Here is a 27030-nt window from a genome sequence, read left to right as displayed (position 1 = left end):
CAGGAGCCAGAATACAAGTTGGGGGGTCTCCCAAGACAGCCCTCGATTTACAAGCTGAGGCTGAGAGAGGAGGGGGCCCACCTAAGGACACTCAGCGGGGGGCCATCGTGGAACCCTAACCTGGAACCCCAGGCCAAGTCTGACGCCGAGGAATTTGCACTGTGTTATTCTGAGTCCCCGCAGCTCTTCTCTGTGGACTGAGGCAAGGGGCTTGCCCTCTCTGAGCCTCAATGCCCTTTCTGAAACAGGGGTCAAGTTCCTCCCTCCAAGGGCTATAGTGAGGGTGGGATGTAGTGTATAAAGAGTCCACATTGTATCGGGCACAGAGAAGCACGGTTAGGAGCGGTCATGGTCACTCTTGTTAACTGAGCACATGTGCTAAGCTCTGTCCTCACCTGCACTAGCCCATCTAATCCTCACAACCGCCCCAGGAGGCAGGCACGACCACTATCCCCACTGTACAGGTGGAAAAACTGAGGCTGGAGAAAGGAAATTAACTGCTAGAGTCCCAGAGCCAGGACGCACCCTTGAATCCAGGATAATCTGATTTGGGCACATAATATCTTATGAGCAAGGGCCCTGGGTCAGACAGGCCTGGGTATCAATCATGACTCTACTACACGCTCCCTGAGTGACCTGGGGTACACAACCAAATGTCTCTGTGCCTCAGTGTCCTGATCTGTAAAATGGGGATGAATACAATAATATCTATCACATATTGAGCATTTATCAAGAGCCAGGCCCTGTGCTAAGCACACTCACATAGGTATTAATCTATCAGTTAATCATCACAGCGGCCCCTGAGGTGCGTACTATTATCATTTTCCCTTTTAGAGATGGGGAAACTCAGACCAAGAAGTTAAGTAACTGGCTCAGGGTCATGCCCTCAAGGGCTCAAACTCAGGCATTTAAGCTCCAAAGTTCACCCTCCCCCTGCCGAGCTGTGGTAAAAGTACCCTCCTCAGTGGGTGTTCATGAAGGTTAAATGACATCATGCACACAAAGCCCTCAAAACAGAGCCTGACCCATAGGAGGTGCCCAGTGAACACTAGTATTATTATTATGCACTCGTCATTCAAAAAATATTAATGGAGGGTGCACTCAGTGTCAGGCTCCGTTCTAGGAGCTGTGCATACATCTGTAAACAAGACAAAGATTTCTGCCCTGGTGGGGCTTCATCATGGCCATCATCACTGCCATCATGATTATCACCATCATGATCATCACTGCCATCATCACCCTGATCATCTTCATCACCATCATCTCCATCATCACCATTATCATCAGCAGCATCATTACAATAGTCATTACCATGACCTTCATGACCATCATCATCACCATCATTACAATAGTCATTACCATGATCTTCATGACCATCATGACCATCATCATCACCATCATCATCACCATCATCACCACCATCATCTCCACCATCATCACCATCATCATCTCCATCATCATCACCATCATCACCATCATCATCTCCACCATCATCACCATCATCATCTCCATCATCATCACCATCATCACCATCATCACCATCATCATCTCCATCATTGGTATCATTAGCATGATGATCACCATCATCACCACCATTATCATCACCATCACAATCATTATCATCACTTTCATCATTACCATCACATTACCATCAGGATAGGCATCACCATGATCTTCATTACCACCACCACCATCATGGTCACCTTCATCACCACCACCATTATCATCACCACCATCATCACTTTCATCCTCACCATCACCATCACCATTCTCATCTTCACCATCATAATCACCATCACACTCATCACCACTATCACCATCGTCCTCACCATCCTCACCACCTCACATGGTGCCTGTTGTTTTCACAAACAGATCAATTTTGTGATTCCACCTCCACTCGTCCCCCAGAAACATCATTCACATTTTGTTTTTAATTAGATACTTTGGTTTTCCTATTTTGGTTTGGGAGTGTCTTAAGTCCCTCAGACCCCAGATAAGGTCACACATCTCCCCGCAGAGGCCTCTCTTCCTCCTCTGGGGTAGTAGTGGTTGGTGCAGGTGTGCTGGGGGGCCAGGCCACCTCTGCCAGTCTCTTTACAACCTCACCCAGATGCCCCAGACCCTGGGCAGCCTCCACCAGCTGGGTCAGCCCCAGTCCCAGGGCTTGGCGCTCCTGCTGGTCCCGCTCCAGGGCCTGTGTCAGCCTCTGAAGCTGGCTACCCACATCCCTCACAGCGGCCACCAGCTCTACCAGGGCAGGCGGATCACAGGCCATGACCCTTACAGGTGGCAGTGGGGTTTCACATGGGCCAAGGGGGCCTGGGCCTTGACCAGGAGTTGGCCCTAGGGTGAGGCGGTCAGGGGGAGGTTGATCCGAGGGGGGGGCCGTAGGGGACAGGTGGAGGTCAGGGGCCGCAGTGGGGTCGGAGGCTGAGTGTGGAGTCTGGGTAGGTGGAGAGGTTACTTTGGGGCTCTGGCTTGTGGGTGGTGTGAAGTTCTCAGTGGACAGCGTGTCTGTGCTCGGGGCTGGAGAGGGCCTGCAGGGGCTGGACTCTGTTGCTGGAGAGGGCTCTAGGCTCCACATCTGGGATGTGGAGGGGTGAGGGGCCCCCGTGAAGGTCAACCGGGGGTGTGGGCTGGGCTTGACTGTTGGTGCTGAAGAGGGAAAAGGAAGTTCTGTTCGCAAGGAAGTTAGAAGGGACTTGGCAGTGACCATAGGGGTTGAGGTTGGGTGAGGAGTCATGGTGGGGTAAGCAGTGGTGGTGAGGTGAGGGGTCGTGGCAGGGTGAGGGGTTGTGATGGGTTGAGCACTGGTGATGGGAGGAGGGGTCGTGGTGGGGTGAGGGGTCGTGGTGGGGTGAGGGGTTGTGATGGGTTGAGCAGTGGTGATGGGAGGAGGGGCTGTGGTGGGGTGAGGGGTTGAGGTAGAGTGAGGGGTGGGGGTGGGGTAAGGGGTGGCAGTGGGGTGAGAGGTCGTGGTGGAGTAAGGGGTTGTGGTGGGTTGAGGGGTCGTGGTGGGGTGAGGGGTCGTGGTGGGTTGAGGGATCGTGGTGGGGTGAGGGGTTGTGGTGGGGTAAGGGGTTGTGATGGGTTGAGCAGTGGTGATGGGAGGAGGGGTCGTGGTGGGGTGAGGGGTTGAAGTAGAGTGAGGGGTGGGGGTGGGGTAAGGGGTGGCAGTGGGGTGAGAGGTCATGGTGGGATAAGGGGTTGTGGTGGGGTGAGAGGTCGTCGTGGGGTGAGAGGTCTTGGAGTGAGGGGTCGTGGTGGGGTAAAGGGTGGTAGTGGGGTGAGAGGTCGTGGTAGGGTGAGAGGTCATGGTGGAGTGAGGGATGGTAGTGGGGTGAGGGCTTGTGGAAGGGTCTGGGAAACTAGAAGGTTCTGGAGTTGTTTTGGGGTATGGAGATGTGTCCAAGGCTGGGGTTGTGTCAGACTCCGGCGTCAGCTCTGAGGTAGGGGAAAGGCGGGTCACCACCGCTGGTGCAGAGGGGTCAGAGGTCAGTTCTTTGGGCATGGTGGGTGGTGGAGTAGGTGAAAGCCCAGGGGTCAGCGCTGGAAACACGGTGGCATCAGGGGTGGATAAGGTAAGGCCAGGGGTTGTCAAGGTGCGGTGAGAGTTCGTCCAGGAGGCCGGGTCTGGGCTGGGCGGCAAAGTGGCGGGAGGGTCAGAGGTCACCTCCGGCGTTGAAGCTGCTGTGGGGATGAGCTGCGGCGCGGAGTCAGAGGTCAGGACAAGGCCCGGGTGCCCCGTTGAGGCGGAGGGAGCTGGGGAAGTGGTGGGGGGCGCAGTCCTGGCCGCTGTGGGCCGCAGCCGTCGCTCGTGCCACGGTTTCCTCAGTGAACCTGTTGGAGGAAAGACGGCCGGCGGAGGTCAGTCTGCTCCGCCCACCCCGCGGCATGGTCCGCCTTCCAGGGGTGGGCCGACCAATGGGAAGGCAGAAAGCATCGTGACGTCATGGGTCGCCGGCAGACTTCATCCGCCCTAGTGCCCCACCTCCACGCCTCCTCCGATGTCTCCAGGCGCCACCTGGCGTCCTCCCCTCTGGGCGATGCGGAGATGGGCAGGCAGGGGGGAGGGGGGATGTGGAGGGGTGCCTGGGATGCAAGAGGGGGCCGAAGGGCAGAGATGGGATGAAGGGAGATAAAGAGCGGGAGGGGAGTGGGAGACGGTGCATAGCATGAGGGGGAATCTGAAGAGTAATCTCAGTAATCAAGACAAATCTCTTTACGCCATATTTTTAAACAATCAAAATTAATGCAGAAGATCTACAATGCACAAAAAGTCAAAATTTTAAAGACAGGATCCGACCTGCCTCACTGGAATCCCCCCTAAAATTGGCTCTGTCAGATCCTGGTGAGGTAGGTCAGATCCTGACTTTAGTTAAAATTTTATTTAGTTCATCGTGGATTGTTTTTGCATTCATTTGTTTTTTAACCTATGGTATTAAGATCTTATTTATCTTCATTACTAAGTGTTTGGAATGCCCCCAAATTTTAGGCCCGAGTAAAGTGAGAAGGTTTACCCTCTTCCAGGCCCTGCTTCCAGGTAAATGTGAATTTTAAGCTCTTTTTACAGATGAGAGAAATCAGGCCAAGAGGGTAAGTAACTTGCCCAAGGTCACACACAGTTTGAAAGTTGCAGGGACAAGCTCTGAACCCAAGTCCTTTACATACAGAGTCTAGGCCATTAAGTATCACTTTCTCAGTCATGGAAATGTTCTGTGATGTCCAGTATGGTAGCCACTGGTCACCTGTGGCTTCTGAGCACTTGCTAGTTCAACTAAGGAATGAATGTTTCCTTTTTCAATTTTTTTTTTTTTTTACCTTTGAATGGATTTCTTTTTTTAAATTGAAGTATAGTTGATTTACAATGTTGTGTTAGTTTCAGGTGTACAGCAGAGTGATTCAGATATATACATATACACACACACATATATACATATTCTGTTTCAGACTCTTTTCCCTTATAGATTATTACAAAATATTGAGTATACTTCCATGTGCTATACAGTAGGTCCTTCCTTTTTCAAAGTTTTGATTCACTTAAATTTAAATAGCCACCTGTGTCAGTAGCTACCATATTGAACAGCACAGCTCAACAGAATTCCACTTTCCTGCAGCGTCTTTGAGGTGCATCGTGTCCCCCTGCAGGGTCAGAGGAGCAGTTAAGTAAAGGGCTTGGCCTCCAGCCAGGCTGCCTGGATTTAAACCCCAGCTCCATTACTTCCTAGCTGGGTAATCACGGGCAAGTTACTTAACTGCCTTGAATCTCAGTTTCTTCCCCATTTGTAAACCATGGATGATCCACATACCTCCCTTGCAGAGTAATCATGAGGATTCAGAGAGATTGTGTGTGTGCAGAGCACTTACACAACGCCTAGCACATGATAAGCATTCTCGTGATTATTTATACTGCCATAGTCATTGATGTCTGTGCCTCAATTTCTCTTATCTGTGAAATGGGAGCAATTATAGCACTTACATCACTCATGTAGGGCTCATGTGGCTGCTACGAGGATTAACACATATAAATATGTTAAAGAGTAATACATATAAAGTGCATACAATAGCGCCGGACACATGGTATATTGCTTGATGAATGTTAACTGTGCCTAGTTATTATTTCAAGAATCTCAGCTTAGTTCGATAGTACAGGGACTCAGTAACCTAGAGTGGTACTGATTTTTAATTTTTCAGACCCAAGGTGCAGAGAGCTAAGCTACTCATACCCCACTGTACGTTGTCATTAATAGTCCCTGCAATGTCTTCTCTTGCTTTATCTTACTTTTTCTGCTCTTTAACCCCAATGTCCATCCCCTCGTCCTCTCCCATAGGTACCTCCACTCTAATGTGTTTCACGTATGGCCTTAAACATATGTGTGATCTTAAACAATACAGAATGCATAGATGTGTTTATGTTAATATATAAGTGTATGTGTATTTTTGTGTTTGTGCTTTTAATTTCTGCAAATAATATTCTGCTGGAAATCTCATTCTGTTTGACCTTCCCCTCAGTGTTATGTTTTTCATACCTATCCATGTTGCTGTGTATATAGCTCGTCATTGCTTTAGCTATTGCATAGAATTCCATCATGTGTAACCATTGCATTTCTCTTCTTTGTTACCCTACTGTTGGACACTTAACTTGCCTCCAATTCCCTAATACATCCTCACACATATTCCCTTACAAGCCTGTACAAGAATTTCTCTGGAATACAGATCTAGGAGCAGGATTGTTGGGTGATAACGTATAATCATATTTAATTTCACTAAAGACCACTAGCTTGTGTTTATCGAATTGCTATAGCCAGTGGGGATGCCTGTCTCCCCACACCCTCACCTACACTTGGTATTATCTACCTTTCAAATTTTTTTCCATGTTCGTCATTGTTTTAATTTGAATTTTCTGATTCATGATGAATGTGAGCACTTCTAGACATACTCATTGGGCATTTGGGCTTCCTCTTCTGCAAATCACCTGTTTGTATCTTTTGCCCATTCTCTTATAGGATTTCCTGTCATTTTCTTATCTGTCAGAGTGACTTACATGGTATAGCTTAGGGTTTCTCACCCTTGGCACTGTTGACGTCTGGGGCTGGATGATTCTTTGCTGTGGGGGATACCTTGCGCACCGGAGGATGTATAACAACATCCCTGGCCTCTACCCACCAGGTACCAGCAGCCTCCCTGCTCCCAGTCATGACAACCCAAAATGTCTTCGGATGTTGCCAGTTGCCCCCAGTTGAAGACCACTGGTATAGATAGTAACCCCTTGTCTCAGGATAGATTTCTGCCTGGTCTTTCTAGGGTGAGAGTTGGGTCACCATGGGGAAATCTGGAGTCCATCTCTCCATCCCACCACACAAACACCCTGGTCCCCTCGCCCCAGCCACATGCCTCACCTGTATCCCCACGGACCCTCGGAGCTAGAGAGGGATGGCCTGGCCTCCTGGTGGTGCCAGCGGTGCCGGGGGGTCCAGGTATGCCTGCGGTGGGGGTCCCCTTGGCTGGGACCTCTCCTGAAGGTGTGTCCCCCGTCCAAGAAGGCTCATAGCCATCCTCGCCACCTTGAGAGATACGGGGAGAACCGAGTAATAACAGTGTTGTGAAGATTTCTTTCCAAGATGCTGGGCGTTAGGAGGACTCCATCAAGAACACAAATTGAGGGGCTTCCCTGGTGGTGCAGTGGTTGAGAATCTGCCTGCTAATGCAGGGGACACGGGTTCGAGCCCTGGTCTGGGAAGATCCCACATGCCGCGGAGCAACTGGGCCCGTGAGCCACAACTACTGAGCCTGCGCGTCTGGAGCCTGTGCTCTGCAACAAGAGAGGCCGCGATAGTGAGAGGCCCGCGCTCCGTGATGAAGAGTGGCCCCCGCTTGCCACAACTAAAGAAAGCCCTCGCACAGAAACGAAGACCCAACACAGCCAAAAATAAATAAATTAATTAATTAATTAAAGTTAAAAAAAAAAAGCTCATTTAAAAAAAAAAAAAGAACACAAATTGAAGCTGTCTTCCTGTTACAATGTCAGCCCACCAAGTGCAGGCATACTCCCTGGGTCCGTGTGTACTCAAAATGTGCTCTAAGATATGGCCACATTCTCATTCATGATCCATTAGTGTGTGATCGATTCGATTTTTTAATTAAAATATACATCGAGAAAAAGGAAGCAGCATTGCAGAGTTACAACCCTTGCGAGACCCAATCACATCCCTTCCCTTTGTCAGAGAAGCCTTTAGTTAATAGTTCCCAAGCATGCCTTTACACCTTAGCTATACAGGTGGGACTCCCCAATGCTATATTGTTTCCACATGTGTTAGCTTCCTACAACTAGGAAGACTGCACATATACATATATACAGCAAACACCTTCTCACAGCCTGCTTTTTGGCTGCGTTCCTTCCTAGCTGGCTGAGCAAGTCACTTCACTTCTCCATGACTCTGTTTCCTCACCTGTATGATGGGTATCGTGGCGGCACCTACAAGGGGTCGCAGGGCTGGCAAGTGATAAGCTGCCCTTTCAGTTAAATGCATATAACTCTAGTTCCTTCTTTTTTTTAACCTTGTGTAATATTCTATTGTATGAACACACAACTGCCGATTTATCCATGCTCCTGTGGATGGGCGGTTCGGTTGTGGCCAATGTTTTGCTGCAGTGGATTCTTCATGAGTGAGAATTGCCCAACACCTAATTGTGGGACTGCCGTGCGGAAGGCATCTCTCTAGATGCTGTCAAACTGCCCACCTTTATCCCCTCATCCTTGCCACTGAGAGACATTTTAAATTTTTGGCAATCTCATGGGGAGCTGGTGGGCAGAGAAGATGCAGTTTCGCTACAGATGACCAAACTGAAGCCCAGAGAGGGCAAGGAACTTTCCTAAGGTCACGCAACTAAGAAGCAGCACTGGGTTTCAGACCCAGCAGGTCTATCTGCTTCTGAACGAGGACCTCTTCCCTCTAGGGGTAGATCTCCTGGGTCTCACCTCACTCCTTCCCTCGTGAGCTTTTATTTAGAATTTGATTCCAAGGCCACTCCCTGCTTCCCCTTGAGGTTACACCCTGCTCTATGCTTCCTGGGTTCTTCAGAGCTAATTCTATCATAGGCTTCTTCCCAGTCTCTGTGGCTGGAGTGGTTATGAGTGTGAATTCTGCAGTTTGAATCCAAACTCTACCCTTTGCTGTCCTGACCTCTCTGGACCTCAATTTCCCTACCTATAAAATGGGGATAAGGATAGTACTCATCTCATAATGTTCCACGTGGAGGAGGTGAGTTAAACCATGGTATGCACTTTGGGGAATTCCCTGGTGGTCCAGTGGTTAGGACTCCACACTTTCACCGCAGGGGGCATGGGTCCGATCCCTGGTCGGGGAACTAAGATCCCACATGCCACACGATGCGGCCAAAAAGAACAAACAACCATGGGATGCACTTAGATGGTGCCTGGCACACGGAGATTATTCAATGAATATCAGCTATTACTGATGCTCTTATTACCACGCAACCTCTAAATGTAATCTGGCATTTAATCTTGGATGCCCTCCCCCCTGCGCAGCCGTGACGTACAGCGATATCCCGAGTCCATGAGTCATCCCACCTCCCCACTGGGTGTGGAAACTCCATTAGACATGACTGTCCATCTGCATAGCCTCATCCATTCCCACAGCTGCAAATTCCCTCCTCCCAGGCGCTCCTTGGAGCTCCAGGATTGCATAGCTCATGTCTCCACTTGGGTGTGTCAAACGCATCACTAATGGAGCTCCTAATATTCCCACTCTGGATCCTGTGCACCCACCCCGCAGTGTTCCCTGGTTCAGTAAAAGGCGGGTCCCCATCCCCTACCTCCCTCTCTCTCCTCGACCCTCGCACCCAACGCATCACTCGAACCCAACAGCTCAACCCCTGGAATGTAGCTTGAACACCTGCACTTCTCTGTCTCCACTGCCACCCTGGTTGAGGCCACCGTCACGTCTGCATGGACCTTCTGGTCTCCCTGCATGCACTCTTACACCTACATCCACCCCCCCTGCGGCATCCTGAGCGACTGCTTTGAAAATACACATGTGGGGGACTTCCCTGGCGGTCCAGTGGTTAGGACTTTGCGCTTCCACTGCAGGGGGCACGGGTTTGATCGCTGGTCGTAGAACAAAGATCCCACATGCCGCAAGGCGCGCCCCCCCCAACCCCCCCAAAAAAGAAAGAAAATACACATGTGATCACGTCCTCCATAACTTAAAGTGCTTAAAACGCCAAGGGTTTCTGCACATAGAATAAAACCCAGACACTGGCCTCATCCCCGATCACTCTCCCCCTGCCAGGCTCACTCCACTCCCGCCAAGCCAGCATCCTTGCCGGTCTCCCAAGGTCCCACCACAGGGCCTTTGCACATGCTGCTCCCTCTGTCTGGACGGCTCCTTTAGCTCCCTCCAGGTTCCCCATCACAGCAGACGTCTTTACAATGTACCACAGACCTCACCTCCTGCCATCATCCCCATCAACCACTTCACTTCCCTCCCAATGACCTTGCTGCTGTTTCTTGAACCAGCTAAGCACACCCCCACCTCAGAGCCTTTGCATGTGCTGTCCGCTCTCTACAGAACACTCTCCAACCAGATGTTTGCATGGCTTCCCCCCTCTCCTTCTTGAGGCTGTCACTTAAATGGCAATTTCTTAGTAAGTCATCTCTTGATCATCCTATTTTAAATTACAACACGTAGCCCTCCCTTCCCCCTCCCTTGCTGTGCGCATCACTGCTGTGTTCCCAGGGGTTAGTACTCATGCCTGCCACACAGCAAACATTTCAGACACGAATTAATGTCTGCGTCTCCAAATTCCATCATCCTGGAAGCCTCAAGAAATTTTGCTTCAGTGAAACGGAAAGTGAGAATTCAATCTTCATAAGTTTCCAGCTTCATCTCCTGTACACTCTCTCTAGACTTACACAGCGGTCTCTCACTGGTTCATTCATTCATTCATTCAACAAGTATGTAAAAAAGTCTCTACTAAGTCTCTACAACACAGATCCCATGGTAGACAGAATAACGCTCCCCAAAGATGTCCAAGCCCTAACCCCCAGAACCTGTGAATATGTTACCTTTCCTGGCAAAAGGGACTTTGCAGATATGATTATGGGTCCAGAACTTGAAACGAAGAGATTATACTACATTAATCCAAGCGGACCCAATCTCATCACACAAATCCTTAAAATGAGAGAATCTATCCCAGCTGTAGTGACAAAGATGTAAAGACAAAAGAAGGACCAGAGAGACAGATGCAACATTGCTGGCTTTGAAAATGGAGGAAGGGGCCATGCGCTAAGGAGTGGAGGGGCCTCTAGAAGCTAGAAAAGGCATGGGAACGATCCTCCCCTCGAGCCTCAGAAGGAACACAGCCCTGCTGACACTTTGATTCTAGCCAGTGATACCCAGGTGGGACTTCTGACCTCCAGACCTGCAAAATAATAAACTTTGTGTTGTCTAAGCCCCTAATGTGTGGCGGTGTTGTGGCAACAATAGAAACTGACATAGCCAAACACAAGACAGCTAAAAGTCTAGCAGAGACGACGTGGCCCAAACAGGCAATGCAATTTTCTCAACTCCAGCCTCTGCTCCTCTGAGAATCCCCTTCCTCCTGGTATCTGCTGGTGAAAATGACACCGTCTCTTCTGCGAGGTCTTTCCCAATCGCTCTACTGGAAATAATCACTCCGTCCCTGGGATCCTGCAGCTGTTGGTCATTTACGGTAAATAACTCTTAACAACCAATGTTTTGCGGTTTTAAATGATTTCACACACATTTTGCTCAGTGGATTGGGACCTGAGGTCACCCAGCTCGTTGTTCTAATCCCAGCGCAGCCACAGCTGGAACCCAGCGAGCTGTACTCCAGAATTCACTCTTGCAATGACTTCAGTTATTCCAGAATCTTTTCCAATCCAACGAGCAAACTGTGCGCGAAATCGTTTAAAATGGATCTCAATAATGGCTCCTGAGTTAAAAAGTTTAATTTCTCTGAGCCTCATTTTTCCCCCACCTGAAACACAGGGGCAACACCAGGACCTATGTCACCCAGTTGGAATCATGCGTGCCTGGCACAGTGAGCTCTCCTTGACTCTTTCCAGGGACCTTGGAGCTCCCGTTTTCGTTTTTTCCGGAGGAAGAAACTGAGGTTCAAAGAAGCAGTCATTTTTTTCAAGGCCACCTTGCTAACAAGGATAGGAATTCCTGTCTGTCGTTTCCCCTCTCCCCACGCCACCCCGCACCTCCCTCCAAGTCTTCCCATTACTAAGGTTGTACACGTGACTCCTGAGATTTCCATCGCGCAATTCCTAGTTCTGTATGTATTTGTGCCTCGCGCCCAGCATCTGACCTCTCCGCCACGAGGGGGCGCTAAGGGATAGGGGAGGTGGCGCCGGGCTGCAGAGAACAAAGGCTTAGAAATCCTGGCCACACTGCACCGAGGAGCATCACCTCTGGAAACTGAGCCCTAACTAACAGCTCGGGTGCCCCCCACCCCAAACCTCCGTACCTCCAATGCCTGCTCCGCGCCCCCCTCCCCTCCCCGTCAGCATAGCACCACACCGAGGCAGACCGCAGACGGTGGGCTCACTAACCTCTTCACCCGCTTTTATTGCCGCGGCGTGGGCCAGCCGGCCAATCAGCAGACGCACCGCGCCTGTGACGTCACACGGCGCGGGGCGATTGAAGTCTGCCCTGCCAACCCCTCCATCCGAGACCCCGCCCCTCTCGCAGAGGCCCTCGGAGTGCGCATGCGTGTTGAGCGTGTGAAAAACGCGGGAAAAGGCGCGAGGGGCGGGGTCTCGCGGAGAGGGAACAGAAGTGGCCACACCTGGGGGGAGAGAGCGGCCGTCGCGGGGGGACGGGGTTGGGAGAGCCGGGGGAAGAAGCCGCCACGCGGGAAATGGTAGGATGGAGAGTCAGCGAGAAGGATGAGGAGCCGGAGAAAAAGCTGAGGGGAGAACCGACACTGGGTGGGGGGAGGTTGAGTGGGAAACGGAGCGGAGGGCGTGGCGGTTCGAGTGAAAGAAAAAGGAAGACTCAGAGGGGAAAGAAAGAGAAACTGGCCGCGAAAAACAGGGAGAAACAAGGGTGACGGGGTGTGGACTTGGAGAAAAAATGGGAAAGATGGTGAGAGAGGCTGACGAGGCATAGAGACGAGGAGGGGCAGAGAAAGCGAAAGAAAAAAGAGACACGGAGCTGAAAAGATAAACCGACCGTGAAAAATAGAGTGAGAAACAGAGACGATGAGCGTGAGAAACTGAAAATGTAAATAAAAAGAGGAGGACACAGGAGAAGAGATGAAGAGAAGCTGGCCATGAAGTACAGTGAGAAAGAGATACGGGTTGGGGTGGGGGAATGAGAAATGGAAAATGAAAGAAAAAAGAGCCAGACGCAGAGGGGAAAAGATAAAGAGAAGCTGACTGTGGGAAGACAAAGAGAGAAATAGAAATGATGGGAGTATGAACTTGATAAGGAAAGAAAAAAAATGAGAAAGGTGATGAGAAAGAACGGGCCGGTGGAAAAAAAAGTGAGATGAGGAGGGTGAGAAATTGAAAGGGAAAAGAGAGAGGGAGAAATAAATAAATAAAAATTTAAAAATGAAATTAAAAAGTAAAGTAAATTCCTTTGGGACTTCCCTGGCGGCTCTGGTGGTTAAGACTCTGCGCTTCCACTGCAGGGGGCGCGGGTTCATCCCTAGTCAGGGAACTAAGATCGCGTGTGCCACAGGGGCGAGGGCAAAAAAAGAGAGAGAGAGAATGTGAGAAAGAGGAGCTGAGGGCGATCAAGAGAGACCCTGAGCAGGGATGGGACAGAGATCTCACACACACACACACACACACAGAGGAAGGTAGAGAAATGGGCAGCATCTGAGGGGGGTCAAGGCCCCGGGGGTCAAGGTCAAGGCCAAGGTCAAGGCCCTTGGCAGCAGAGGCGGAAGGAGGGAAGCAGGCGACAGCGAGCCAGAGGCGGAGGGGCAGAGGGGGACAGAGCTGAGGGGCTGGAGGCTGCTCCCACTGGCCAGAGGAAGGGGGTCAGGCTGAGGACAGAACCCTCGACCCGGATGTCCCCACCCCGCCTCTGAGCCACAGCCCGACCCTGACCAGAGCATGAGCTGGGAGAACAGGTTTGAGGGGCTGGGGTGGGGGGACAACGTGGTGACAGGGTGGGCCTCGGCTGTGAGGTCTGGGGGGACTTCCGTCGAGGCTCTGGATCGAGGGGCACGGGCTCCCAAGGCCCCGGCTGGCTTGCAGGAGGACTGCGGGCCGGGGCTTTGCTGAGCCTGGTCGGATTCTCCGCGAATCACACCGCAGGGGGTGGGGATGGGGTCTCCTTTAGGCTCTGGGGGACAGTGCTACTGCCGAGCCCAAGAAGGGAATGTTCTTAGGGTCTCTGGAGCCAAGGAAAACCTTTCTGGGGTCTCTGAGACCCAGGCCAGCTCATTTAGGAGGATCTTTCTGGACGCCCGGCAGGGAGGTGCACAGAGGTTTATGGAGGCCCCCTCCCCACCCGGGCCATGCCCCTCACCTGTGCTTGGAAGGCGCTTCGTCGCTGGGGAGGGGGCCCCTGGGCTCCCAGCGGTGCCCCAGGAGAGAGTGTGTGCAGGCACCGCTGCAGCGGTGGTCCCCTTGGCCAGGTCCTCTCCTGAGGTGGGGTCCCAGGTCCAGGGGGGATAGTCTTCCTCGTCTGCATAGCCTTGGGAGAGATTGGGGAAGGGGAGAGCCCCGACCCATCTCAGAGGTCCTTGCCGTTGCTCCGGAGTCCCCTTCCCGAATCTCCTGGAGTGACTCTGGGTCCCCACCCCCATGCCACCCTGACTCCTTGGCCACTGACCCCCCGCCCCCCGCCGTACCAGTGCAGGTGAGCCCCACGTCCTCCTCGTGGTCGCAGTTGTGCTGTCCCCACGCCCTAGCGGGGCAGTCGCTCAGCGAGGCCTCACTTCCCTTGCAGCCCACGTCATCCAGCCAGATGGGCCCGGTGCCAGGGCCGTAGTGGGTTTTGCCCACTCGGGGCCGAACCCTTCCGCAGCCCAGCTCCCAGCAGGCCACCATGCCATCCCGCAGGTCCCAGCTGTCATCACACACTGTCCCCCAGCGTCCAGCGTGCCACACCTCCAGCCGCCCGGCACACCGGTTGGGCCCATCAGCCAGACGAACCCGGAACAGGCCTGCTGGTAGACAGCCCAGATCAGGAGGGGTCAGCAGGGGTTAGGAGGGGTCAGCCACACCCTCCACGTTCCTTCCTCTCACCTGATGCCCCAGTGGGGGAGGGGGCTGGGTCTTTGGAGCACTCTGGAGCACCTACTCCTGGGGTCTCGGCCGATGGCTCCATGGTGGCCTCAGAGGTCATTCCTCGGGGACCCTGGGTAGTCGGTGTTGCCAGGGTCTTAGAGGTCTGTTCCCGGGGGGCCCGGGGAGTCCGCCTTTCGGTGGTGTGTGAGGTCAGCCTGTGAGGGGCCTCCGTGGTCGGCGTGGTGGTAAGCTCGGAGGTCGGTCTTCGGGAGGCCTCAGTGGTCGGAGTGGCGGTGGTCAGTGAGGTCAGTTCTGGGGGACTCTGGGTGCCCGTGGCCCTGGAGTACTTAGTGGTTGATATCACGGGGGGCTGAGTGGTCAGTCTCTTTGCGTTTTTGGTCACCCACTTCTTTGTGCTTTTGGGCATCTTCCCTGGGGCCTTGGTGGTGGTTTTCTCAGGAACGCTGGGGGTCCGCCTCGCAGAGGGCTTGGTGGCCAGCTCCCCCGGGAGCCAGGCATCCGGGTCTCTACCCAGGCCAGGGATCCAGCTCCAACTGAAGGGGTCTGAGATGGAGTCCAGGCCGGGGGTACCTGGCAGACAGGAGGGGAGGACAGGGGAGACAGCAGACACCGTGATTGTCCGACCAGGCCCCTCCTTCTCTCTCATCTCCCCCTACAGACAACCACCAAGTGCCCATGCATTCATTCACATCATAGATGTTTACGAAGCATCTCCTACGAGCCAGGCCCTGTGCCAGACCCAGGGCATACGGTGGCCAGGCACGCCCAGCACCATCCCGCCTCTGGGCACTTACAGTCATGATGTCACTGCCCCCCTTCACCCCCTCACACTGACCCATCCTCTCCATCTGCCCAGCCACTGCCTGGCTTCCCGTACCCTCTGACTGGTCTTCCCCCACACCCCGTGCCCAGCTCTCACCGCCCCACCAGGGTGGTACCAGGTCACTGCCCAGCTCAAAACCCTTCGGTGGCTCCCGTGGCCCTCAGGAGGGGAGGGAAAGGGGAAAGCGCCTTAGCTTCAGGCGGAATGGTTGACTCCATCCTCCCAGCTGCCACGGCTCACCTTACATCTTTCTGATAAGCACAGGGAAGGCGGCAGACGCCATGGGCGATGCCAAGGGTTACTGATGCAGGACAAGGGTTCATCTTGTCCAAAGAAAGGTTTGGCCCTTTGCCCCTGGCTGATGGGGGGAACCTCCAAGCCCTTTCAACGTCCTGCCTGGTAAGAGTGTGTTGTTTCCCTGTGGGGCCAGAGCCACCCAGATCATCTCTGCTAACAGTGTGACTTACGGGCCGCCAGTGGGCCACCAGCCACATCTCATGACTGAGCTCCTATAAACACTTTGACGCCAAGGCTGGGAGGTCGTCCCTGGTTGGCAATACTTCACGTGCGTTGTCATGCGTCGTTGCTGGGAGAATTAAGTGAGGAAGCTCCACAAGGGTCTCTCCTGGACCCAGCCCCACATGCCTCTTCCCTCAACTGACTTTTTAAATTTTGGGGTGTGTTGGGTCTTCGCTGCTGCGCTCGGGCTTTCTCTAGCTGCGGCGAGCGGGGGCTACTCTTCGTGGCAGTGCGCAGGCTTATTGCGGTGGCTTCTCTTCTGGCGGAGCACAGGCTCTAGGCACGCAGGCTTCAGTAGTTGTGGCACGTGTGCTCAGTAGTTGTGAAGCGCGGGCTTAGCTGCTCCGCAGCATGTGGGATCTTCCCGGACCAGGGATTGAACCCGTGTCCCCTGCATTGGCAGGCGGATTCCTAACCACTGTGCCACCAGGGAAGTCCTGATATGGACCATTTTAAAAGTCTTTATTGAATTTGTTACAACATTGCTTCTGTTTTATGTTTTGGTTTTTTGGCTGCGAGGCATGTGGGATCTTAGCTCCACAACCAGGGATTGAACCTGCACCCTCTGCATTGGAAGGCGAAGTCTTAACCACTGGAATGCGAGACAGCTTTTCTGATTGTTGTGAATCCTTCTAGAAAACTATGGAACCCGAGGGTGGTCTTGGGGACCTCCCAAATGATAATGTGTCACACGGGTTTGCAGCAATTTGTTGGGGCGTCTTTTCTCACAGTGAACTGTGAGCCTCAAAGGCCAGGGTCGCGTTCGTTGCATTCCGAGGACCCAATACCTAGCTCAGCGTCTGGCGCTGGATAAATAACGGCAAATGAATGAACACAGGCCAAGCCTGAGTCTACTTCAACTGGCCCTCCCGTCACACGGGCTTCTTGCCATCTCCTGGTGCCCCATGCCTGCTTCCTTTCCTCTTCCTTTTCAGCTTCCCTCTAGGTGGGAGACTTCCTTGATTCTTGGCGGGAAGAAGAGGAGGAAGAATCCCAGCTGTGCCGCTCAGTTGCCGTGTAACCTCTCTGTGCCTCAGCGTCTTCATCAGTAAAATGGGCATAACATCCACCAATTTGGACGTATCGTGAGGTGTGAATACGGTCACGGGCGGGGGCTTAGGAGGTGGGCGCTCAATCGATGTTAATGCCAATGTTAGTTCCCGTTCCCTCCTCCAGGAAGCCCTCCCGGAGCCAGCGAACGGCCAGGGCCTCCTTACCAGTGCAGGTAACTCCAACGTCCTCGTTGTGAGCACAGTTGTGCTTCCCCCAGGGAGCGGCAGGGCAGTCAGCGAGGGAAGCCTCGGTCCCCACACACCTCACGTCATCCAGCCAGATGGGGCCGGCGCCCCAGCCGAAGCGGCCGGCAGCAGGGTCTGGCTGCCGAGGTCCACCGCAGCCCAGCTCCCGGCAGACCACAGCCGAGTCCCGCAGGTCCCAGCTGTCGTCACACACGGTCCCCCAGCGCCCACCGTGCCACACCTCCAGCCGGCCTGAGCACCTGCTGGGCCCGGCCACCAGGCGTAGCTGGGGGGACCCTGGGGTGGGAGAGACCCAAAGAATTCGAGTCAGACCTTCCTCCACCTTCGCTCCATCTTCCTTCCATTCACCCACCCTTCCTTCCCAGCAGCAAGTGTTCATCCAGGCCCGTGCTGTACCATCGTCTGCATCAGGCACAGGAATAAAGAGTCAGGGACAGGGACTTCCCTGGCGGCCCAGTGGTTAGGACTCCGTGCTTTCACTGCCGAGGCCCGGGTTCAATCCCTGGTGGGGGAACTAAGATCCCACAAGCCTCGCGGCACGCCAAAAAAAAAAAAAAAAGTCAGGGATACAGGGTGGTTCCTTGGAGCTCAACTCAGAATTGCCATATGATCCAGAAATCCCACTCCTAGGGGTATACCCAAAATCAGGTGAAAATGGGCATTCAGTCAGATACCTGTATGCAAACATTCACAGCAGCATTATTCACAATAGCAATAATGTGGAAACAACCCAAGTGTCCATCAATGGACAAATGGATAAGCAAAATGTCATCCATCCGTACGATGGAATACTATTCAGCCGTTACAAAGAAAGAAATTCTGACACACACCACAACGTGGATGAGCTTGGAGAACATTATTCTCCGTGAAATAAGCCAGACACAAAAGGTCAAATACCATACGATTCCATTTACATACAGCGCCTGGTTGGCAAATTCACAGAGGCACAAAATCAAATGGTGTGTGTCAGGGGCTGGGGAGATGGGGGGGAGGGTAGTGAGTGTTTAATGGGTCTGGGGTATCTGTTTGGGATGATGAAAAAGTTCTGGAGATGGTGGTGGTGATGGCTGCACAACATTATGAGTGTATTTTTTACGACTAAACTATATGCTTTAAAATGGTTAAAATGGGACTTCCCTGGCAGTCCAATAGTTAGGACTCTGCGCTTCCACTGCAGGGGGCGCAGATTTGATCCCTGGTCGGGGAAGTAAGGTCCGCATGCCATGCGGCACAGCCAGAAAAACAAAAAATTGTTAAAATGGTCAATTTTATGTTGTGTATATTTTACCATAATTTTTAAAAAATAAAGAAAGTGGGCTCTGGAACAAATTGCCTTCATTTGAGTCCTGGCTTTCCGACTTTTTAAGCTGCGCGGCCTCATTTGTAACGTGGAAACCAGACGGTACCTACCCTGCGAGTGGCTGGGAGTTTTACCTGATGAAGGGGCTTGGAACAGCACTGGTCACGTGAGCCAGTGAGAGCTGAGTCTATGGCAGTTGTTATCATTATTATTATTATTATTCAGAAAAAGGGGAAGCAGGCCTCAGCTAATAGTGATGAAGTTCCCACTTTTTCAGCCTTTGACAACCTTGAGGAGATGGCTGTATTAATCATGGCTTTTTATTTGCTGTACCTGATGCTTTGACATCTGGAGGGATTGCTGATTCCCAGAGACAGGAAACCACTGGAGTGTGCCCTTCATATGAAACCAACCCACCCAGAGCCCTCACCCACCACCTCCTGTCAGGCTCACACACCCCAGCCACCATCCACCTGCCCCATCTCCCCAGGGCACATACCCAACAACCAGGAGGAGCCCCTGCGCTCCAGAACCCACCGAAATGATGCAAACCAGCCGATCTGGAGTCATCTCACCCTGCCTTGTCCATTCCTCCCCATGAAGCCACACTCAAGGCTTTGCCCACCATCGCCCCTCACTCCCTCTGCCTCCTGCTGGACCCTGGTGCTTCCCGTGTGGCCCTGCGTCGTGTGGGAGCTGTGCCCCCTCCTCTTGGGAATTGTGAGAAACCAACTATCTCTGCAATGACAGTAGTCTCACCTGTTGGCCGCACCACACAGCATGTGGGATCTTAGTTCCCCAAACAGGATCAACCCATGCCCCCTGCAGTGGAAGCACAGAGTCTTAACCACTGGACCGCCAGGGAAGTCCCTAAAGCCTGTATTTTAAAACAACATCACTGATCTAGTTCTTTCGATATTTGTGAGAAGGAGGCGGCCTTGTGAGTTTCAAGACAGCCGGAGCAGAGCATTGAACCAAGCAGGGGCCTTCTGAGTGTGGGCTCCGTCTCCTCCCCTCCACCCTTCCCTTTCCCCGAGACAGTCTGAGCAGGGAAGGAGAGCACCTAGGGGCTGTGGGGAGTGGCGGGGGGGCAGGAAACAGAAGCCAAACCCCTACTCAGCGACAAAAAAGAACAAAATAATGCTATTTGCAGCAACACGGATGGACCTAGAGATTGTCATACTGAGTGAAATAAGTCACACATAGAAAGACAAATATCAGATGATATCACTTATATGTGGAATCTAAAAAAAAGGGGGGTATAAATGAACTTACTTACAAAACAGAAGTAGAGTCACGGATGTAGAAAACAAACTTATGGTTATCAGGGGATAAGGGGAAGGAATAAATTGGGAGATAGGGATTGACATATACACACTACTATATATAAAAGAGGTAACTAATAAGGACCTACTGTATAGCACGAGGAACTCTACTCAGTACTCTGCAATGGCCTACATGGAAAAGAATCTTAAAAAAAAAAAGAAGAAGAAGCAGCAGCAGCAGCTAAGCCCCACATTTGGGGTGGGGGGAGCAGGAGGGACTCACCAGCTTCCGGCCCAGGCTCCTGAGGGGCAGTAGGGGAAGCGGGCGGAGGTGAAATGCCTGCTCTCCGCAGGGCCTGGCTCACCGTGGGGGGTGGGGGCCTGGATGCAGCCTCCCTGGGCCTGGAGCTGTTGCTGCCCACCGCGGCGGGGGCCGTGGGAGGGACATAGCCCAGAGGCATACCTGGGGCATGAGAGAGGGAAGAGGTGACCACCACCCGCTGCTGTGCTGCAGGCGGTTCCCCACACCTGCCATCCCAGGACCCCTGACGGAGAATGAGGTTTCACGATGAGCAAGACATGGGGCAGGTGGGCAGTCTGGACGGAGGGAGTGCGGGGCCCTGGGGTACACCTCAGGAAGACACACAAGACCCCCCAGTTCTCACCCCTCCCTCAAGGCCCCCCTCCCTGGCCCCTCTCCCAGGGCCCCCTCACCGTCACACACGGCCCCAGCGTCCTCACGGTGATGACAGTCATGCTGGCCCCAGGGCCGCGCCGGGCAGAAGCGCAAGGCCGTCTCGTTTCCCCGACAGCGAAGATCGTCCAGGAGGATGGGTCCAGCCCCCTCCCCGAAGAAGGCGCCTCCAGGCGCAGCCAGCGCGCCCCCGCAGCCCAGCTCGCGGCAGGCCACCGCGGCGTCCCGTAGGTCCCAGGCATCGTCACACACGGACCCCCAGCGCCCGCTGTGCCACACCTCCAGGCGGCCCGCGCACCCGTGGGGGCCGTCGGCCAGACGCAGCCTGGGGGCCGGGCCTGGACGTGGGGAGGGAGGAGAACAGAGAGACGGGAAACTGATGGATGAGCAGCTTTAGGCCACGCACGCAGGAAACCGTGATGGACGAGCAGGTACTAAGGTATGCACGCAGGTGACTAGGATGGGTGAGCAGGTACAGGCCACGTGCTCAGGTGACTAGGATGGGTGAGCGGGTACAGGCCACGTGCTCACGTGACTAGGATGGGTGAGCGGGTACAGGCCACGTGCTCACGTGACTAGGATGGGTGAGCGGGTACAGGCCACGTGCTCAGGTGACTAGGATGGGTGAGCGGGTACAGGCCACGTGCTCAGGTGACTAGGATGGGTGAGCGGGTACAGGCCACGTGCTCAGGTGACTAGGATGGGTGAGCGGGTACAGGCCACGTGCTCACGTGACTAGGATGGGTGAGCGGGTACAGGCCACGTGCTCAGGTGACTAGGATGGGTGAGCGGGTACAGGCCACGTGCTCAGGTGACTAGGATGGGTGAGCGGGTACAGGCCACGTGCTCAGGTGACTAGGATGGGTGAGCGGGTACAGGCCACGTGCTCAGTTGACTAGGATGGGTGAGCGGGTACAGGCCACGTGCTCAGGTGACTAGGATGGGTGAGCGGGTACAGGCCACGTGCTCAGGTGACTAGGATGGGTGAGCGGGTACAGGCCACGTGCTCAGGTGACTAGGATGGGTGAGCGGGTACAGGCCACATGCTCACGTGACTAGGATGGGTGAGCGGGTACAGGCCACGTGCTCACGTGACTAGGATGGGTGAGCGGGTACAGGCCACGTGCTCAGGTGACTAGGATGGGTGAGCAGGTACAGGCTATATGTGGTGTCCTGCTTCACGCCCAAGATGGGGCTGGAAAGCAGCCATTCCATCTTCAGTTTGCAAGTGAGGAAAAGACTCTGAGCTGGGAAGTCGCTCTCCAAGAGTCCAACTCTGGTCCTTCCACTGCCCCCGATGTCCCTGCCTCCCCAGGGGCGAGCCCTGGGGTCGCCGGCCCTGATGCCCGCCACCCACTTCCCCGAGCAGGTCCCCACTCCCCAGCTGCCTTCTGCAGCCTGTAAAGCAGGGCTTCTCAGCCTTAGCGCCCCTGACACGGGGGTCAGGTCGTCCTCTGCTGTGAGGGGCCGTCCTGCGCGCAGTAGGATGTCCGGCAGCACCCCCAGTGCCCCACACAGTCACGGCAACCAGAAATGTCTCCATGTCATCCGGGGAGTGGGGTTGAGAACCACTAGTCTAGATGTTAACCTCTTGTTGGTCTGGGGGTACATTTCTGTTGGGTCTTTGTGGGGTGAGAGTTGGGTCACCTGTGGGGAGTGTGGAGTCCATCTCTCTAGCCTGCAGTCTGTGTCTAGAGAAAAGGACAGACCAGAGAGGGTGAGATGCTCCTGCCTGCCTCACCCAGCCGTGAGTGACGAGCTCCCTCACGGGGCTGCCCTGAGGAGCAGAGGTGTCGGTAAGACGCCAAGCTCCCGGGCCCCTCAGTGGGGTTCACTTCTTCTCCCCAACGACTTCTTCTCCCGCTGGAGACTCAACTCACCTCCTGGGAACTGGGCTTCAGAGGCCCCATTTCTGCCCCCACGTGCTTCCCACGGAGGCGCCACCGTCACTGCCTCCGGTCCACCAATCTGTGCCCCGACCTGTGTCCCCTTGGTCTCCATCCCCACCACACCCTACACGCTAGACACCCAGATCCATCTGTGCGGCGGGACAGCCCCGGCAGTCAAGTTCTGGGTCATCTGCTTTACATCTCTGAGCCTCTGTCCTGCATCCACGAAGGGGGGGGCGAGGACATCCACCCGGGAGGCCAGGCAGGTGGGGGTGAGGCCCGGAGCCGGCTCCCAGCTTCCTCTGCAGCTCCCTCTCCCCTGTCCCATCCACCGACGGAAGCATTTCCTGCCCCCTGTGCGGGTAGGCGGGCAGGCTCTTCTAGTCGGCGTGCAGCCCTTGAACTTTCCCACCCCACACCTGTGGGCCACCCCCGCCCTGTGCCCGCTGCGTCCTGAAAGTCAGGAGAGCGAGAACTGGGTCTGTGCCCGGTGTGGATGGGGCTTAATGAGTAAGTGTGGAAAGAAGGAAGGAAGGAGAGAGAGAAGAAGGAAAGGAGGAAGGGAGTAAGGAAGGGACGGAGCGGGGAGGGAAGGGGATTGGAGCGCTCCTTAAAGCTGTGACCTCGGCTCGCGGGGAGGGGGCGTGGCCCTGGGGGAGGGGTCTGGGGAGGCGGGCACGTACCGGTGCAGACCAGTCCTGCGTCCTCGCTGTGGTCGCAGTTGCTCCGGCCCCAGGGGCTTCGGGGACAGTCCCGCAGCGCCTGCTCCCCGCCTCCGCACCCCACGTCGTCCATCCACACGGGCCCTGCGCCCGGGCCGAACCGGGCCCCGCCGGGGGCGGCCAGCGCGCCCCCGCAGCCCAGCTCGCGGCAGGCCACGGTGGCGTCCCGCAGGTCCCAGCCGTCGTCGCACACGGTGCCCCAGCGCCCGCCGTGCCACACCTCCAGGCGGCCGGCGCACCCGTGGGGGCCGGAGACCAGGCGCAGCCGCTCTGGCGGGCGGGCGGGGAGAGGGGCAGTCAGGGGCCTCGTGGGAGGCAGCTGGGGATACGCGGATTCAAGCCGCGGGGGGGTCAGTGGCCTGAGATGGGCCTGCCAGCCGGCTGTTAGGGGGAGAGCCAGGATCTGAGCAGGCCAAGGTCCTGGGTCCCGGGAGTGGACACCCGGGTCTCCTGACCGGGTGGGGAGCCTGGGCCTGACTGTGAATCCCGAGGGGATGCAGTGCTCCCCCATACCTGGGGGGGTCCCCGGTTTGGTCCAGCGGGGCCTAGGGCCTCACCCCGTCCAGATTTGTTGCAGAGGGGAGGCCTGCGCGGACTTACCCTGGCGGGGGGCTCCCGCAGTCAGCAAAGGGGCCCTAGTGGACTTGGCGGGCTTGGGCGGCCGGGGGCTCTTCTTCCGGGAGCCGCTCTGGGGGGTCCCGGCTGGGCGGGGGGCTGGGTGAGGAGACAGCAGGGAGGGAGATCGGCAGCTGCACCTCCTGGGGCCGCAGGTCAGTCCCGAGAGTCCCCAGGGGTCTGAAGGGAGCCTTGGCGGGGGCCCTCGGGATTGTGGAGGAGACGGGCCTCTGTCCCTTCTCCCTCACAGCCGAAGCTGGAGACAGGGCACATGTTGGGGGGCTCACCAGGCATCACCGGGGCCTCCTCAGAGCCGGGGCTCAGCTCCCCAGACAGCCCCGGCCAGGGGTCCCCATCCAGGACTGAAGGTGAGTCGTCCCAATCCCTGGAGTCCGACACACGCTGACCTTCGGGAGAGCAGCGTGTGGCTGGGCCGCACTGGCTCTGGTTTGTCAGCCCCATCTCAGGCCCGCGGCCCTAACCCCTCCCCTCTTTGCATGGCTGAGCTTTAGCCCACTCACGAGGAACACGCCCAAGCCAGAGAGGTTCCCTATCAATCAGCTTTTACCCTTGCCTTGGTCTGATACGAAAACAGGAAGGATGCCTTTTGCTGACACAGAGGATTAATGGTCCATGAGGAATAATGGTCATAAGACCCCCTGGGGGGAGGAAAACATGCTTCTCCCTTGGTACTCAGATTCTGTCTCTAGCGTTGGCCCCTTTAAATCTTCCTGCACCCTTTGCGGTGGTGTGAAGCACAGCTGCAAATAAATGGATCACTGCCCGCCAGATCCATCCTGCCTGTATGAGTTCCCCACAGTAAACTCCATAGTTGTACTTTACTGCTTTGTTTATTGGTCTCAAAGTTCCCTTTAAGTTTGGAAGATATTATTCAATATCCCCGCCATGCAATCCCCAGATGCTATAAAGAGGGCAGGCCCTGAGTGAGGCAGGGCTGGGCCCTCCAGGGTAGTGGTAAGTCCTGGCTTTGCAGGGGGTGTCAGGGGTGGGGTGTCTGGACTTCTGGATTCCCAGAGTTACTGGGCTGAGGACTTGGGTCCCTGGGTCATCTCTGAAGCAGTGTCCCTTGGAGGGGGTCGAGGGCCCCTCACCTGCACAGACGACGCCTGCGTCCTCCTCGTGGGAGCAGATGTGGGCCTTCCAGCCGCGGTGGGGGCAGAGGCCCAGCTGCTGCTCACTGCCCCGGCAGGCCAGCTCGCTCAGCCACACGGGCCCCGCGCCCTCCCCGAAGAAGGCGCCTCCGGGGGCGGCCAGCGCGCCCCCGCAGCCCAGCTCGCGGCAGGCCACAGCGGCGTCCCTCAGGTCCCAGCCGTCGTCGCACACGGTGCCCCAGCGCCCGCCGTGCCACACCTCCAGGCGGCCCGCGCACCCGTGGGGGCCATCGGCCAGACGCAGCCGCTCTGGGGAGGACAGAGGAAAGGCTGTGATGTCCTGGAGACCCTGGGGCCAGGGGGAGCGTACGGGCTGGGGGCTGTCCTGCAGGGCATCACCGGGAGGCCAGTGTCCTGGCTGCTAACGGGGAGCCCAACTCCTGGGTACCCAGGGGAGCAGTGGTGCCCCGTAGGAAGCAGGAAGCCGTCGCCCAGGTGGTCCTGGGGGAAGTGGTGCCCGAGGTCATAGGCGGATGGGGGCGACCAGGGTCCCATTGGAGGGTGAGGCTGGGCACGGGGTGGGCCTGCAGCTGAGCGAGGCCAGATGGAAGAAGTGTTTGGGGCCACTTACCAACAGCCTGGATCCCCATCAGAGCCACTGGAAGGGAGGTTGGAGGGGTGGACAGAGTGAGGCCTCATGCCTCTGAACCAGAAACCCCGCCGCTGGGAAGCAGGACTCTGGGTTGAGGGCCTGGTGAGGTTCAGGTCCTTGAGGTGGGCGGGGCCCCAGATGCCTCAGGTCAGGGCAGGGGCCCAGGCCCTTTGCACTCCCCCAGGGGCCTGGCTAAAGGTCAAATGATGGGTGACCCCCCACAGGATCAGGGCTGGTGGGGTGGGGGGAGGGGGGGTAGGAGGTAGGTCCCTGGGGCTCCTTAGAGGGTAGGACGGGGGCGCCAGAGGCTGGGTCCCTGGGGGATCAGGCAAGGGAGGGCCAGATGTCCTGTATCCCCCAAGCAACAGGGATGAGGCCCCGGAAGTCTGAGGCTCTCCAGTGGGTGAGCTCAGGGGTCAGAGGGAGGGGCCCAGGCCCCTGAGTCCCCGAGGAGAAGGGTCACTCACCGAGGAGGCAGGCCAAGACCCTCATGTTTGCAGAGTCGGGGCAGGGATGGGGTGAACGGGGAGAGGAGCAGGAGAGGGGAGGAGCTAGCGGCCACCGGAGGGAGGGAGGGAGGGAGGGAGGCTCCTGCCAGAGGCGCCCGGGACCCAGGGAGGAGCAGGCAGGGGCTGGACGCTCTGCCAGGAGGAAGAGAGGAAGAGAGGCTGCCGAGGAGGCAGCAGGGGACAGGAGGGGGGGGCGGGGAGGGGGCTGGCCGGCGGCTGAGGCCTGGGGAGGAGGGCGGTGGCAGGCAGGAGGGAGGGTGTCCAACTGCAAACACCCACTTGGGAGCCGGCCTGGGGGCGGCAGGCTGCAGGGAAGCATCCAGGCAGGGGCGTACGTTGGGGGACAGGGGTGCACGGGTGGGGTGCCCACCCATCTGCCTCCTCTCTTGTCCAGCCAGGGAAGCGTGCTGGGACCAGAGGGCATCAAGGGTGGATTCACATCAGATGCCGGGGTTGGAGACCTGGCACAACTGGGGCTCCCGGTGCAGCAAGAGGGCTTGCAGCCAGACACCAGGAAGAACTTCCTGGATTGGGAAAAGAGATGGAGAAACTCCTCTCTCCATCCCCCCACCCCGGATCTGCACGCAAAAGTCCCCAGCCTCCTGTCTGAGGGAGCCGTGGTTGAACTTGCGTGTCTCCCGAGGAAACTGGGGTCAGGGGTTGGGGGACCAAGGGTCAAGGCTTGGGTGGGGGAGGGCGACTAAACACACACACACACACACACACACACACACTCTCTCTCTCTCTCTCTCTCTCTCTCTCTCTCTCTCTCTCTCTCTCTGCACTAAGCAGCTGTGAGGTGGAAAAACTTCGGTAATGGGGAGCGTGAGTCAGAGGGCTGGCAGGGAGCGGGGCTGCCTTGAGCTCATTGCCTCCCCTGCCCCCAGTCCAGCACCCCCGCCGCCAACAA

General features: G+C 55.7%; 1 protein-coding gene across 4 annotated transcripts; it reads right to left on the bottom strand.

The window, feature by feature from the left end:
• Positions 1-1913: 1913 nt before the first annotated feature.
• Positions 1914-26989, bottom strand: SSC5D (scavenger receptor cysteine rich family member with 5 domains). 4 transcript variants are annotated; one of them, XM_057533467.1, is made up of 14 exons: positions 26079-26989; positions 25591-25617; positions 24960-25268; positions 24135-24254; positions 23833-23946; positions 23194-23502; positions 20642-20959; positions 20211-20390; positions 17321-17638; positions 14759-15331; positions 14362-14679; positions 14037-14204; positions 6900-7064; positions 1914-3840 (listed from the first exon to the last, which is right to left on the bottom strand). In XM_057533467.1, exons 1-14 carry the CDS (start codon positions 26542-26544, stop codon positions 2000-2002), a joined length of 5226 nt encoding a protein of 1741 aa, XP_057389450.1. In that variant the 5' UTR covers positions 26545-26989; the 3' UTR covers positions 1914-1999. The 4 variants fall into 4 exon arrangements, with proteins under 4 accessions (XP_057389450.1, XP_057389451.1, XP_057389453.1 ...); XM_057533468.1 differs by having other exon boundaries at positions 14362-14676; XM_057533470.1 differs by lacking the exon at positions 6900-7064.
• Positions 26990-27030: the final 41 nt, after the last annotated feature.

This window comes from Balaenoptera acutorostrata, chromosome 19 (genome assembly GCF_949987535.1).
Source record: "Balaenoptera acutorostrata chromosome 19, mBalAcu1.1, whole genome shotgun sequence".
NCBI classification, from domain to species: domain Eukaryota; kingdom Metazoa; phylum Chordata; class Mammalia; order Artiodactyla; family Balaenopteridae; genus Balaenoptera; species Balaenoptera acutorostrata.
Note: the sequence above shows the minus strand (reverse complement) of the source record. Positions and strands in the feature narration are given on the sequence as shown.